The sequence below is a fragment of the Hyperolius riggenbachi genome, chromosome 7, assembly GCF_040937935.1.
Source record: "Hyperolius riggenbachi isolate aHypRig1 chromosome 7, aHypRig1.pri, whole genome shotgun sequence".
NCBI lineage: Eukaryota > Metazoa > Chordata > Amphibia > Anura > Hyperoliidae > Hyperolius > Hyperolius riggenbachi.
The window spans coordinates 164,337,716-164,353,932 of NC_090652.1; the positions used below are offsets into that span (position 1 = coordinate 164,337,716).

General features: G+C 44.7%; 1 protein-coding gene across 2 annotated transcripts in view; it reads left to right on the plus strand.

Moving 5' to 3' along the window:
- PFKL (phosphofructokinase, liver type) overlaps positions 1–16,217 on the plus strand; it is a 184,693-nt gene that overhangs the window by 93,952 nt on the left and 74,524 nt on the right. For both annotated transcript variants that reach the window (XM_068244841.1, XM_068244842.1), the window contains exon 10: positions 8,642–8,767. In XM_068244841.1, coding sequence (XP_068100942.1) covers positions 8,642–8,767 — 126 coding nt within the window. The remainder of the gene's footprint in view (positions 1–8,641; positions 8,768–16,217) is intronic.

The window sequence follows — 16,217 nt, forward strand, 5'->3', positions numbered from 1 at the left end:
ATCACCCGTCAATCACCCATCAATCACCCCCTGTCACTGCCACCCAACAATCAGCCCCTAACCTGCCCCTTGCGGGCAATCTGATCACCCACCCACACCAATAGATCGCCCGCAGATCCGACATCAGATCACCTCCCAAATCCATTGTTTACATCTATTCTCTCCTCTAAACACCCACTAATTACCCATCAATCACCCATCAATCACCCCCTATCACCACCTGTCACTTTTACCTATCAGATCAGACCCTAATCTGCCCCTTGCGGGCACCCAATCACCCGCCAACACGCTCAGATTGCCCTCTGACCCCCCCTTATCAATTCGCCAGTGCATTAATTACATCTGTTCTTCCCTGTAATCACCCACTAATCACCTTTCAATCACCTATCACCCATCAATCACCCCCTGTCACCCCCTGTCACTGCCACCCATCAATCAGCCCCTAACCTGCCCCTTGCGGGCAATCTGATCACCCACCCACACCATTAGATCGCCCGCAAACCCGCCGTCAGATTACCTCCCAAATGTATTGTTTACATCTGTTATCTTCTCTAAACACCCACTAATTACCCATCAATCACCCCCTATCACCACCTGTCACTGTTACCTATCAGATCAGACCCTAAGCTGCCCCTTGCGGGCACCCAATCACCCGCCCACACGCTCAGATTGCCCTCAGACCCCCCCCCCTTTTCAATTCACCAGTGCATTAATTACATCTGTCCTTCCATGTAATAACCCACTGATCACCTGTCAATCACCTGCCAATCACCTATCACCCATCAATCACCCCCTGTCACTGCCACCCAACAATCAGCCCCTAACCTGCCCCTTGCGGGCAAACTGATCACCCACCCACACCAATAGATCGCCCGCAGATCCGACATCAGATCACCACCCAAGCGCAGTGTTTCCATCTATTCTCTCCTCTAAACACCCACTAATTACCCATCAATCACCCCCTATCACCACCTGTCACTGTTACCCATCAGATCAGACCCTAATCTGCCCCTTGCGGGCACCCAATCACCCGCCTACACGCTCAGATTGCCCTCAGACCCCCCCTTATCAATTCGCCAGTGCAATATTTACATCTGTTCTCCCCTGTAATAACCCACTGATTACCTGTCAATCACCTGTCAATCACCTATCAATCACCCATCAATCACCCCCTGTCACTGCCACCCATCAATCACCCCCTGTCACTGCCACCCATCAATCACCCGCTGTCACTGCCACCCATCAATCAGCCCCTAACCTGCCCCTTGCGGGCAATCTGATCACCCACCCACACCAATAGATCGCCCGCAGATCCGACGTCCGATCACCTCCCAAGTGCAGTGTTCACATCTATTCTCTACCCTAAACACCCACTAATTACCCATCAATCACCCCCTGTCACTGCTACCTATCAGATTAGACCCCTATCTGCCCCTAGGGCACTCAATCACCCGCCCACACCCTCAGAATGCCCTCAGACCCCAGCCCTGATCACCTCGCCAGTGCATTGCTTGCATCTATTCCCCCCTCTAATCACACCTTGAGACACCCATCAATCACCTCCTGTCACCCCCTAGCACACCTACCCATCAGATCAGGCCCTAATTTGCCCCGTGTGGGCTCCTGATCACTCAGGCAAACCCTCAGATCCCCCTCAGACCCCCTTCCGATCACCTCCCCAGTGCATTGATTGCATCTATTTTCCCCTCTAACCACCCCCTGAGACACCCATCAATCACCTCCTGTCACCCCCCTAGCACTCCTATCCATCAGATCAGGCCCAATACAACCTGTCATCTAAAAGGCCACCCTGCTTATGACCGGTTCCACAAAATTCGCCCCATCATAGACCACCTGTCATCAAAATTTGCAGATGCTTATACCCCTGAACAGTCATTTTGAGACATTTGGTTTCCAGACTACTCACGGTTTTGGGCCCGTAAAATGCCAGGGCGGTATAGGAACCCCACAAGTGACCCCATTTTAGAAAAAAAGACACCCCAAGGTATTCTGTTAGGTGTATGACGAGTTCATAGAAGATTTTATTTTTTGTCAAAAGTTAGCGGAAATTGAATTTTATTGGTTTTTTTTCACAAAGTGTCATTTTTTCACTAACTTGTGACAAAAAATAAAATCTTCTATGAACTCGCCATACACCTAACGGAATACCTTGGGGTGTCTTCTTTCTAAAATGGGGTCACTTGTGGGGTTCCTATACTGCCCTGGCATTTTAGGGGCCCTAAACCGCGAGGAGTAGTCTAGAAAACAAATGCCTCAAAATGACCCGTGAATAGGACGTTGGGCCCCTTAGCGCACCTAGGCTGCAAAAAAGTGTCACACATGTGGTACCGCCGTACTCAGGAAAAGTAGTATAATGTGTTTTGGGGTGTATTTTTACACATACCCATGCTGGGTGGGAGAAATTTCTATGTAAATGGTCAATTGTGTGTAAAACAAATCAAACAATTGTCATTTACAGAGATATTTCTCCCACTTAGCATGGGTATGTGTAAAAATACACCCCAAAACACATTATACTACTTCTCCTGAGTACGGCGGTACCACATGTGTGGCACTTTTTTACACCCTAAGTACGCTAAGGGGCCCAAAGTCCAATGAGTACCTTTAGGATTTCACAGGTCATTTTGCGACATTTGGTTTCAAGACTACTCCTCACGGTTTAGGGCCCCTAAAATGCCAGGGCAGTATAGTAACCCCACAAATGACCCCATTCTAGAAAGAAGACACCCAAAGGTATTCCGTTAGGAGTATGGTGAGTTCATAGAAGATTTTATTTTTTGTCAAAAGTTAGCGGAAAATTGATTTTTATTGTTTTTTTCACAAAGTGTCATTTTCCACTAACTTGTGACAAAAAATAAAATCTTCTATGAACTCACCATACTCCTAACGGAATACCTTGGGGTGTCTTCTTTCTAAAATGGGGTCATTTGTGGGGTTCCTATACTGCCCTGGCATTTTAGGGGCCCTAAACCGTAAAGAGTAGTCTGGAAATCAAATTCCGCAAAATGACTTGTGAAATCCTAAAGGTACTCATTGGACTTTGGGCCCTTTAGCGCAGTTAGGGTGCAAAAAAGTGCCACACATGTGGTATCGCCGTACTCGGGAGAAGTAGTACAATGTGTTTTGGGGTGTATTTTTACACATACCCATGCTGGGTGGGAGAAATAACTCTGTAAATGGACAATTGTGTGTAAAAAAAATGAAAAAATTGTCATTTACAGAGATATTTCTCCCACCCAGCATGGGTATGTGTAAAAATACACCCCAAAACACATTCTACTACTTCTCTTGAGTACGGCAATACCACGTGTGGCACTTTTTTGCAGCCTAACTGCGCTAAGGGGCCCAAAGTCCAATGAGAACTTTTAGGCTTTACAGGGGTGCTTACAAATTAGCACCCCCCAAAATGCGAGGACAGTAAACACACCCCACAAATGACCCCATTTTGGAAAGTAGACACTTCAAGGTATTCAGAGAGGGGAATGGTGAGTCCGTGGCAGATTTCATTTTTTTTTGTCGCAAGTTAGAAGAAATGGATTCTTTTTTTTTTCTTTTTTTTGTCACAAAGTGTCATTTTCCGCTTACTTGTGACAAAAAATAATATCTTCTATGAGCTCACTATGCCTCTCAGTGAATACTTTGGGATGTCTTCTTTCCAAAATGGGGTCATTTGGGGGGTATTTATACTATCCTGGAATTCTAGCCCCTCATGAAACATGACAGAGGGTCAGAAAAGTCAGAGATGCTTGAAAATGGGAAAATTCACTTTTTGCACCATAGTTTGTAAACGCTATAACTTTTACCCAAACCAATAAATATACACTTAATGGGTTTTTTTTAATCAAAAACCTGTTTGTCCACATTTTTCGCGCTGCATGTATACAGAAATTTTACTTTATTTGAAAATTGTCAGCACAGAAAGTTAAAAAAATCATTTTTTTGCCAAAATTCATGTCTTTTTTGATGAATATAATAAAAAGTAAAAATCGCAGGAGCAATCAAATAGCACCAAAAGAAAGCTTTATTAGTGACAAGGAAAGGAGCCAAAATTCATTTAGGTGGTAGGTTGTATGAGCGAGCAATAAACCGTGAAAGCTGCAGTGGTCTGAGTGGAAAAAAAGTGCCTGGTCCTTAAGGGTTAGAAAGACTGTAGTCCTCAAGTGGTTAAAGTCTGAAATTCCAGAAGTGAACCGGAGACAGGGCCGGAGCATCGGTGAGTGGCTGCGTGGGCACAGGATGTCTGCGGGGGACCATTCGAAGCCCCGGGTAACTTCAACTCATTTTCCCCCGACCCCCTACAGTATCCCTTTAAGTAATGTTTGTTTCACATAGTTTGCACGACGGTTGAAAGTGGATATGAACAAAATGTCTCTCTCACACTCAACATTCTCTTTGCATTGTTGTTTCCTGAGGGTCATTATATCTATATTTCCCACTGGTTCCGTTGAATCAACCACTTATCCCTCCTTTAGCCCTCTCATCCTTCATCATGGGCAAGGGTAGGAGCATAGGGGCCCCATCGGGGGCCAAACCAAAAGCAATTAGATTTCAAACACAATTACAACAAAGAAATGGTGAACATTGATAGCCTTGAGTTCGCCACAGTACTAGAATCTAAAGCATAGCTGGCAACTGATACTGCATCAGCTTGCGGAATGTTGGTATGCAAGCTGGGAACATTAAGGCTAACCAACTATTTAAGTACATATACACAAGTCCTCAATGAAGTGCAAAAAAGAAGTGTTCTCTTTTAGACAACTTTTCACACGGGATTGTAACTGACCATCAGAGAAGACTCCCAGGTGTTCCAGGAGGGAGTCTGAGGCAGAAACAGTGGGTTGACCAGGGGAGTTAACTAGTTTCTGTGTGCATCAACCACTTTCAAGACTTTTCATTTTGGCTTTTATTCCCTAAATTGTTGAGAAGCCACCCAAAGATTGCTGTCTGGGTTCCTTTTCTTAGTATAAAAAAATAATCAAATGGACGTATCTGCCATCTCTGCCGTGGCAGTCATGTGACACGAGAGAGATCAAATTACAACTTGTAATTAGACACAAATGAGTGGGAAAACACACACACACACACACACACACACACACACACACACACACACACACACACACACACACACACACACACACACACACACACGTATATATGTATGTGTGTAGATAAATACTTGATCTACTTACATAACACATGTATTGTACTGTCCACGTTTTGATTTCAGTGAACATAAAATATAGTAAATGAAGAGAATTCTGTTCCTGGTGAGGGCCATGTCTTTTGCCCATAGTTAAGGCTAACTCGTGATGTCATTTCTGCCCTTTACTTTTTTGCTTGTCTCCTCCAATCGCTGAGTCATCTCAGCCTTGCTTGTAAACACAAGTGAATAGGGGATTAGGTTTCAGATGAGCAGCTGGCAGGGAAATAAAGGGAAGAGGAGGAATATATTATAGATAAAAAGAACCCCCAGCATGCAATTCTTTGGCACGGACTAATAAAGAGCCAATGCTCCTTAAGTATGTGATAACTCCAAATCATAACAGCAGAAAAAGTTCTGAAAGTTTTGAATGCAGGCTTAGCATCTTTATCACTTAATACACTCAGACCAGTTGCTGTCAAAATGTGATTGTTATGGTGACAATACCGCTTTAAACATAGAGAATGCAATAATAACATAAAATAACGATGTCTAATGGAGAACAATAATAGCATATCAGTTAAAGAGTGCTTTATAGTCCAACTTTGAGCAATCGATGGAAACCAGATAAAAATTTTGGTTAATATCAGTCAGTAAATTGAATCAATAGGGTCTAGTTCTACCCACAACTGCTTCTAGTTTTTAATTCTGTTCACTCTTCTTTGTCTCCACTTCTTATCTTCTCTCTGCAGCTCTTATCTGTACTTCAGCAAAAATTGAGTTTGGAACAGTTTGGTGCTGTTTTAAAACAGTTAAAATCAATAATGCAAGTATTTTGGAATATTAATCAGAGTTTTCGTTCTAAACATTGAAACCACTGATGCTTTGCATGTGCACATCTTTTTTTATTTTATTTTCCTCTTTGCATTTTGTTTTACACTTATTTGGATGTATTTGTGTGGCCAGCACACAATAAAGTTAGCACATGGGTCAGTATGGGAAAGCAGATGATACTTGCACTGAGAATAGCGATCAATGCAGTAACAATCAATTGCATCATTCTGTTAGTTTTGTATTGCTGGAAGCTTTTGAAGGTGTGATCTTCCATCTGGTCACCAGGGATTAACTGCTGTTGTCAGTCATACTATGTAAACATTTGCTGATAAAGTTATTTCAGGTAGATTGATCGACTGTGATTTAAAAAACTGACCCTTGGATGGTGCCATTTATGGTGCTCAAATATTGCGGTGGTTTGTAAGGAAATTGGGCATATGTATTAATTTTGTACAATCTTATTTGCTGACTAGTAGAACTTTCAGGTTAGTCACTGACCCAAGAACTGCACTAACCCATGTCACTAACCCAAAGTCGCAAACCCATTTACTGTACCATCACCAAAGTCATAAAACATGCTTTCTAAGGTAATTTGAAAAGAATACAGATGCTGGATTATGTTTGCAGGTTAAAAGTACCTGATTATATTGATTAAAAATATTTGTGCTATGAGTAGAGCAGTCACATAGAAATGTCTACATATCGCTAATATGAAGTGCCACAGCACCTCTGAAAAGCTTCTGTATTGCTGTACCGCAGTTGTGACTATTACTGATCACCTTCTGTTCTTTGTGACAGCCATTAGAGTGAAGATACATTCAGACGGGCAAGATTTGTTTTACCAAACAATCATTGTTGATCATTCAGAATTATGGGTTTAGGAAAAATTGCTGTACAGACACATTATTTGGCTATGGACAGGCAGCCTGTTCTGTTCTATGAACAATGGAGGAGGGGGACAACAAGCAAGTAGAGACTGGAATTGAGAATAATGCACTTACCGGTACATTATTGTGAGAATTAATGCACAATTTGTCATTTAGTGATTCAACATGACAGATTGCTAAAGGATGTTGTGGCCTCTATGTTCATGCAGACAATCACAAATCATCATTGAAATGGTGCTTGCGTGTCTGTAAGGCTAAGTTTTTCCATTGCTGCGATTCCGGGCCGATTCCCCGCCCACGAATTCGGATAGGATTTGACAGCCTATTGAAGTCAATAGGAAGCATCCAAATTCGTGGGCGGGGAAAAATCTGACGGCCTGCAGCATATTCTCACGTCACCCATCCGAATCCCATAGCCGTGCATAGGGCGGCTAGTGGGATTCGGCTGCAAGACGCAGGACAGCTGTGCCGGCATTGCGTCTCGCAAGTCGCATGCCGAGCACAGTGAAAACAAGCACTAAGAAGCTTAACTGGAAACAACTGAAATTCTCCCCAATGTTGATGTAAACACCATGAAGTTGGAATAGGATTGACTCTTCCTTACTTTATGCAGGTCCTCTAAATAGGTAGTGCAGATACCGAAAGGGTGTCAGAGTGCAATGATAGCAATGTGGAAAAAGCTAGTGGTGGTGTGAGAGTAGCCCCTGGGAACTGTATCTTCTACAACAGTGGTGCTTGGCAAGTAACTCCAATAGAGATACATATAGGTATGTGCCGAATGGAAATATACCACTGCCTATAGATAATCCCTAACCTTCTCATCATTAAAGGGAACCTAAAGTGAGGCTTCCATGTCTATTTCTTTTTAAACAATACCAGTTGCCTGGCTGTCCTGCTCTCTCTGCTCTCTCCCTCTTTGGCAGCAGTAGTGTCTGAATCACATCTGAAACAAGCATACAGCTTATCCAGTCAGACCTCAGTCAGAGCACCTGATCTGCATGCTTGTTCAGGGTCTATGGCTAAAAGGCAGAGAATCAGCAGGACAGTCAGGCAATATGCATTGTTTAAAAGGAAATAAAAATGGCAGCCTCTATATCCCTCTCGCTACAGCCACAGAGATCCCTAAGATGTCAAGTGAGGGAAAACTAAAGTAAAACCCAAACCCGAGGTGGCTTTAGGTTCCCTTTAAGAGCCTTATGGTATGAAATTGGTGATCAATGATCATATTTATTGTCCAGCGCTGCGTAATATGTTGATGCTATATAAATCCAGTTGATGATGATCACAGGCCAGCCACCTAAAAAGGAGGTATGTTGCTTGATCTAGCCCCCACTCCTCGGTGTGATCCAGTTTTGTTGGGCCCCATGGTGTGTCCCTAGCTTTGTAGTGCTCAATAGTCATAGACCAAGTCGAAGACCATCAGACTGAATGGGAGCTGCATTGTGACAGCTGGGTGGATCACCTGGTAAACAATGGATGGTAAGGACCCTGGCTTCACCGTAAACTATACTGTAAACAATCTCAGTGGTGGCAGTGTAAACAGATAAGCTAAATGTTGCAGAGTGGTGCTGTGTGCTATTTTCAGTGACATCCATTAGCCATGATGTCAGGAAGATTTTTTTTTTTTTAACAGAATTTTAATTCTTCCCTTTTTTTAAAAACTAGCTCCTGACATTTTGAAACATGTTTTATTATTGAATGGTTCAAAATACCAGTATTTCATTAAGCTTTTGTTATGCGTTTTCTTTATTTGCAGAGCAGTAAAATGGGTATGGAGGCAGTAATTGCACTGATGGAGGCAACTCCTGAAACTCCAGCCTGTGTCGTCAGCTTGTCTGGTAACCAGTCTGTGCGGCTGCCATTGATGGAGTGTGTCCAAGTGGTATGTAATATATTCTGTGCTCTAGCTTTATAACCAAGATAGAGAATATTATCTTTTATTAGTTTAGTTTTGTTTTTTTTCCACATAAAATGGATGCCATTAGCCTTGTTGCAGTACTTTCAAAGTGGACAGCAGTGCTGCTGTTTTTGCCTCTTCTAAGTGTTTACTTTAAAGAGAACCCGAGGTGTGTTTAAAGAATGTTATCTGCATACAGAGGCTGGATCTGCCTATACAGCCTAGCCTCTGTTGCTATCCCAAACCCTCCTAAGGCCCCCCTGCACTCTGCAATCCCTCATAAATCACAGCCCTGCTGTGAGGCTGTGTTTACATCTGTAGTGTCAGTCTCGGCAGCTCCCCCACCTCCTGCATAGCTCCGGTCCCTGCCCCCATCCCTTCCCTCCAATCAGCGGGGAGGAAAGGGACGCAGGCGGGGACCGGAGTTCTGCAGGAGGCGGGGAGATCTCACAATGATTTAATTGTAATTTATGTTTGTAAATTGGAAAATACAATTTTGAAAAATGTATAGTTTTCCTAATGCTATTTCTGTTAAACTTCCGTGAAACCAGGACAGCTGGAATGTCATAAAGTACTGTGTTTTTACAGCTTTACTATTCCAACTGTACTTGAGATTATAGAAATACGCATTTATACGTAGCTGGGGCTTCCTCCAGCTCCCTGTGGGCCATAGGGCTTCTTCCCTGTCCTCCCGAGCCACTCTTTGAAGGGCCTGTGTGATTAATAAATATCAGGAGGAGTGTTTAAAGAGCAGAACATCACACTCCATCTGCTCCTTTAGTTCATAAATATAACACTATTGTAGTTGTAAGCCTACTGTTCTGTTTTTCTAGTTATTACTTCTCTAGACATGAAGTTTTGGGCTAGTTCACATGGGCAGTGGCTGGCTGGCATAGTTTGTGCGAACGCCGCATTGCGATCCCGATTTGTTTTTCCTGTCATTTCAGCTGACCCTGAAAGCAACCTGCTACTTCCAGGGTTGCTTACTGCCGCATGTCAGTTTTACCGTGCAGGAGTGAAAGCTGCTGGAAGCCATCAAGTGCTTCTCTGTACACTTGCAGAAAAAGCAGTTGACCGACAAGCCGCCAGAAGGCCGCGTGAACCAGCCAAAATAAACATCTGCAGCTAATAATTTTGAAAGAGCAAGTATTTTTAAATTATATAAATTAAAAAAAATAATTTTACTATTCAGTGTCCAATGACAAATCATGGTGTTCTTCCTTAGGCTGCTTTTACACTTGTGTGGTGATCCTGTGGCAGGGAAGCCTGCCATTTGATCACCACACAAATCCATTCTTCATATGACCCTGCAGCAGAGTGCGCTGACAGGGTCATATGCATAGGCCAAACCCCTGCTCAGTGACGCACTCACTGCTGGACAGGAAGTACGTCACTGGGATTTCCGTCGTTTCCACTTACTGCATCTCTGTTGACTTGCATTATTGCATATTCTGTGCAGTAGGTACAGATCATGCTGTAGCACACTGTTGACTGCAACGGGATTGCTTCGATTTGAATACTTTCATTGCACCCATTGCCTTAGTGGCCTCTTGCAGTAAAAAACGCTAACTGTAACACCATTGTGTAAAAGGGCCCTGAAACAGGAACTGTAGTGAAAATAATGGAATTGCTGCTTTTTTACAATATTCATTTATAGAATATTTAGTCAGTGTTTGCCCATTGTAAAATCCTTCCTCTTCCTGATTTACATTCTGAGATTTATCACTGGTGGTGGCATCTTTAGTTCTGCAAGGTGATCTGTACAGAATGTTCGATGGCTGAGAGTTCTATACACTGAGGGAGATGCAGCTTGCCTGGTAGTTGGAAAAAGCCATTATTTCCCACAATGCAATGAGGTTCACGGACAGCAAACTGTTAGGACCATGGTCATGACATCACACTGTGGGATGGGTTTCACTACAACATCAGTCACACAGATATCATTGATAATCTATTTGAGAAAAGGTAGATTTCTCATCGTAAAGGGGGTATTGGCTACTGACTGGGAATCATGGGAACCTAAACTGAGAAGGATATGGATTTTTCCGTTTAAAATAATACCAGTTGCCTGACTTTCTCTAACCATCTCAGTGTACGGCAGGAAAAGGAGAGACTCCAGGCTCCTCCTCCAAGGGAAACACAATTGACAAGAAGTTTAAAAGGCCCCCACCCCCTGCTACCCTCAGTATCTTGTGTTTCCGGCCTGCCGAGGACACAGTTGACAGCTTTAGTTTATTTATCTATTTGGCGACTTTGTGTAGCTATGCAGAGCAGTTTGTTTGGGATAAGATCCCATCCTGGCCTGTGATCAGGCGTTGGGAAGTTTATCCTGCCTGCAATAGTTAGACATAGTGCTTCTGTTCCCAGGTGGTCATCATGTCTGTGTGTGTTATGACGCTGGGAATCTCCCCCCTTCGGTAGCCTGAAGGGTCGCAGATGATCTCACTTAGCTCGGCCAGGTGGGCAGTTTGAGCGGTGAGTGCACGCGGGTGCACAGTGGCATCTGACAAGGGGGAGATGGCTAGGATGAGACGGCACCAATATTTTTGTATATGGACAACGCCGTCCTCCAGCAGCCGTAGGAAGTGATCACAGCAGAAGCTTAAGGATGTGGTACTTCCGGATCACTCCAGTATAATGGAGGAGACAGAGACGCCGGCTGAGCGGTTGCTGTTGCAAGTCATGGCGGATCCTCTGTCGGCAGACAACACGGATAGCGGAGCAGTGCTTTTCAGCGCTGCTAGCTTTGGGCGCAGCCAGCGCCGCCATAGACTGTAATAGGAATCAGTCTATAGCGGCGCTCAGTGAGGAAGGTCGGCTCCGTCAGCAGACGGAGCCGAAGTTGTTTAAAAAACACAATAATTCGGCCTCCAGCAATCGCTGGAAGCCGAATTATTTCATTCCCCCACTATCCATGTCGGCCTGGAGGGGGAATAGTAATTAAAACGCCCCGGACTTGTGCAGAAGCAGGACCAGCCATTTAACAGCTGGATCCTGCGCCCAAGTCTACCAGCGCCGTATTCAAATGTACGCCACGGTGATGTAGCGTTTACCATGTATTTGCTTGGGGGGAGAATCTGAGGGGACAGTACAAAGATTAGAATCCCTAAGTTTCTCTTTTCTCCAGATGGGGCTCAGCGATTGCTAAAAGCCCTTACCCCTGATCCTATTCCTGTGAGTTTACAGAAGTAATTTTCAGGTCTAGCATTTGCATAGGATTGTTACATACTAGCTGTGGGGACTGATAATTATTTGCTGGGGAAATGCATTCACATGGCTGAGATTAGAGTGGTTTCCCTTGTATGTTTTGTGCTATTTCTTCTCCTGTGTCCAAACAAGCAAGCAATAGATGCAGGACTGGATGAAGGTGGAATGTTGCCATTGCAACAATAGGCTTCCCTGGGATTATAACAAATTAGCTGGTCAAGGCTGCACAGGAATAAAGTTGATTGGCAGAATTAGGGGTATAGAAACTTCCACCCAACAAATCTCTGAATAATTTCAGGTGGTCCCCTGATTTGCACTTGTGTGCAGATTATAATTTGCTTAGGCTGGTTAGCCCTGCATTTATTTGCTGAGACTTGTTAACCTTGATTTTCTTTGCATATGCTTGTTAGCCTTGCTTTCATTTTGCATAGGCTTGCAAGACTTAATTTCTTTTGCAGAGGCTTGTTAAGCCTTGCATTTATCTGCATATACTTGTCAGCTTTGCTTTTATTTACATATGCATGATAGCTTTGCTTCAATTTACAGAAGATTGTCAGCCTTGCATTTGCATGCATTAGCATTTATTTGCATATGCTTGTTAACCTTGCTTTCATGTGCATAGGCTCGCAAGACTTGACTTCTTTTGCAGAAGCTTGTTAAGCCTTGCATTTATTTGCATACGCTTGATAGCTTTGCTTTCATTTGCAGACGCTTGATAGCTTTGCTTTCATTTGCAGACGCTTGATAGCTTTGCTTTCATTTGCAGACGCTTGATAGCTTTGCTTTCATTTGCAGACGCTTGATAGCTTTGCGTTCATTTGCAGACGCTTGATAGCTTTGCGTTCATTTGCAGACGCTTGATAGCTTTGCGTTCATTTGCAGACGCTTGATAGCTTTGCTTTCATTTGCAGACGCTGGATAGCTTTGCTTTCATTTGCAGACGCTTGATAGCTTTGCTTTCATTTGCAGACGCTTGATAGCTTTGCTTTCATTTGCAGACGCTTGATAGCTTTGCTTTCATTTTGCAGACGCTTGATAGCTTTGCTTTCATTTTGCAGACGCTTGATAGCTTTGCTTTCATTTTGCAGACGCTTGATAGCTTTGCTTTCATTTTGCAGACGCTTGATAGCTTTGCTTTCATTTTGCAGACGCTTGATAGCTTTGCGTTCATTCGCATAGGCCTGTTAGCCTTGCGTTCATTCGCATAGGCCTGTTAGCCTTGCGTTCATTCGCATAGGCCTGTTAGCCTTGCGTTCATTCGCATAGGCCTGTTAGCCTTGCGTTCATTCGCATAGGCCTGTTAGCCTTGCGTTCATTCGCATAGGCCTGTTAGCCTTGCGTTCATTCGCATAGGCCTGTTAGCCTTGCGTTCATTCGCATAGGCCTGTTAGCCTTGCGTTCATTCGCATAGGCCTGTTAGCCTTGCGTTCATTCGCATAGGCCTGTTAGCCTTGCGTTCATTCGCATAGGCCTGTTAGCCTTGCGTTCATTCGCATAGGCCTGTTAGCCTTGCGTTCATTCGCATAGGCCTGTTAGCCTTGCGTTCATTCGCATAGGCCTGTTAGCCTTGCGTTCATTCGCATAGGCCTGTTAGCCTTGCGTTCATTCGCATAGGCCTGTTAGCCTTGCGTTCATTCGCATAGGCCTGTTAGCCTTGCGTTCATTCGCATAGGCCTGTTAGCCTTGCGTTCATTCGCATAGGCCTGTTAGCCTTGCGTTCATTCGCATAGGCCTGTTAGCCTTGCGTTCATTCGCATAGGCCTGTTAGCCTTGCGTTCATTCGCATAGGCCTGTTAGCCTTGCGTTCATTCGCATAGGCCTGTTAGCCTTGCGTTCATTCGCATAGGCCTGTTAGCCTTGCGTTCATTCGCATAGGCCTGTTAGCCTTGCGTTCATTCGCATAGGCCTGTTAGCCTTGCGTTCATTCGCATAGGCCTGTTAGCCTTGCGTTCATTCGCATAGGCCTGTTTGCCTTGCGTTCATTCGCATAGGCCTGTTTGCCTTGCGTTCATTCGCATAGGCCTGTTTGCCTTGCGTTCATTCGCATAGGCCTGTTTGCCTTGCGTTCATTCGCATAGGCCTGTTTGCCTTGCGTTCATTCGCATAGGCCTGTTTGCCTTGCGTTCATTCGCATAGGCCTGTTTGCCTTGCGTTCATTCGCATAGGCCTGTTTGCCTTGCGTTCATTCGCATAGGCCTGTTTGCCTTGCGTTCATTCGCATAGGCCTGTTTGCCTTGCGTTCATTCGCATAGGCCTGTTTGCCTTGCGTTCATTCGCATAGGCCTGTTTGCCTTGCGTTCATTCGCATAGGCCTGTTTGCCTTGCGTTCATTCGCATAGGCCTGTTTGCCTTGCGTTCATTCGCATAGGCCTGTTTGCCTTGCGTTCATTCGCATAGGCTCGTTAGCCTTGCGTTCATTCGCATAGGCCTGTTTGCCTTGCGTTCATTCGCATAGGCTCGTTAGCCTTGCGTTCATTCGCATAGGCCTGTTAGCCTTGCGCTCATTCGCATAGGCTCGTTAGCCTTGCGCTCATTCGCATAGGCTCGTTAGCCTTGCGCTCATTCGCATAGGCTCGTTAGCCTTGCGCTCATTCGCATAGGCTCGTTAGCCTTGCGCTCATTCGCATAGGCTCGTTAGCCTTGCGCTCATTCGCATAGGCTCGTTAGCCTTGCGCTCATTCGCATAGGCTCGTTAGCCTTGCGCTCATTCGCATAGGCTCGTTAGCCTTGCGCTCATTCGCATAGGCTCGTTAGCCTTGCGCTCATTCGCATAGGCTCGTTAGCCTTGCGCTCATTCGCATAGGCTCGTTAGCCTTGCGCTCATTCGCATAGGCTCGTTAGCCTTGCGCTCATTCGCATAGGCTCGTTAGCCTTGCGCTCATTCGCATAGGCTCGTTAGCCTTGCGCTCATTCGCATAGGCTCGTTAGCCTTGCGCTCATTCGCATAGGCTCGTTAGCCTTGCGCTCATTCGCATAGGCTCGTTGACCTTGCGCTCATTCGCATAGGCTCGTTAGCCTTGCGCTCATTCGCATAGGCTCGTTAGCCTTGCGCTCATTCGCATAGGCTCGTTAGCCTTGCATTATTTTCAATCTACAGAGAATTGAAGCGATAAGCTTTTTGGGAGAACCAAAGACTGATTGGTCCAGATATGCATTTTAGATGGGACTCTTCTTCAGTCAGGGCCAACATTTTGGTCGAAAGGTGCTTCAGGCAGCAGTCCCTCCCTCATGTGAGTATGGGGTTACTTGCCTATCTCTCCTTTTCCTGCCGTACACTGAGATGGTTAGAGAAAGGTCAGTTTAGACTTACCTGGTAAAGATGTTTCTAAACATCTCAGTGTACGGCATACTACATCCCTCCCTCTATGCTGCCTTCTATCCTTTCTTCCTGACTTTTTTTGCACTGTTTTGGTGTGGATTGAGCAGTAGACAGGAGTCTGGGTCACGTTTGGGTGTCTCATTGGCCGGATTTCTTGTCTATATACTGAGGGTAGCAGGGGGTGGGGGCCTTTTAAACTTCTTGTCAATTGTGTTTCCCTTGGAGGAGGAGCCTGGAGTCTCTCCTTTTCCTGCCGTACACTGAGATGTTTAGAAACATCTTTACCAGGTAAGTCTAAACTGACCTTTCCTGCTGATCTTGTGTCTCTAATACTTTTAGCCACAGCCCCTCAACAAGCATGCAGATCAGGTGCTCTGACTGAAGTCAGACTGGATTAGCTGCATGCTTGTTTCAGGTGTGTGAATCAGCCACTACTACAGCCAAAGAGATCAGCAGGACTGCCAAGTAACTGGTATTGTTTAACCAGTTCCTGATTTTTGATACAAATGTATACACCCCTGTGTTTAGCACTAGCAGAGCAGGGGCGTATATATACGCACTGTTTACTTACCACCACCAATCGCGATTCCTGCGTCGTTTCCGCCGTATCCCCGTTCTTCCGTGATCAGGGCATGAGAATCGATTTATTCTCAGCCCCGATCACTGTGCCGTTATGAATGGGAGAGATGCATCGCTCATTCATAACCCCAAGGAAACTGTTACAAACATTTTCCTTCCTATCTGCTGTAAACAGCAGACAGTAAACTAAGTGTAGTGCCATCTTGCGGCCAAAAAGGAAAATACAGCCAAATGCACCCAAATATACCATAAGACACTTTTACATTCAAACTTTTATTAAATATTTATTTTTTAACCCCTTCCACCCCTACCCCATAGTTACCAAAATAA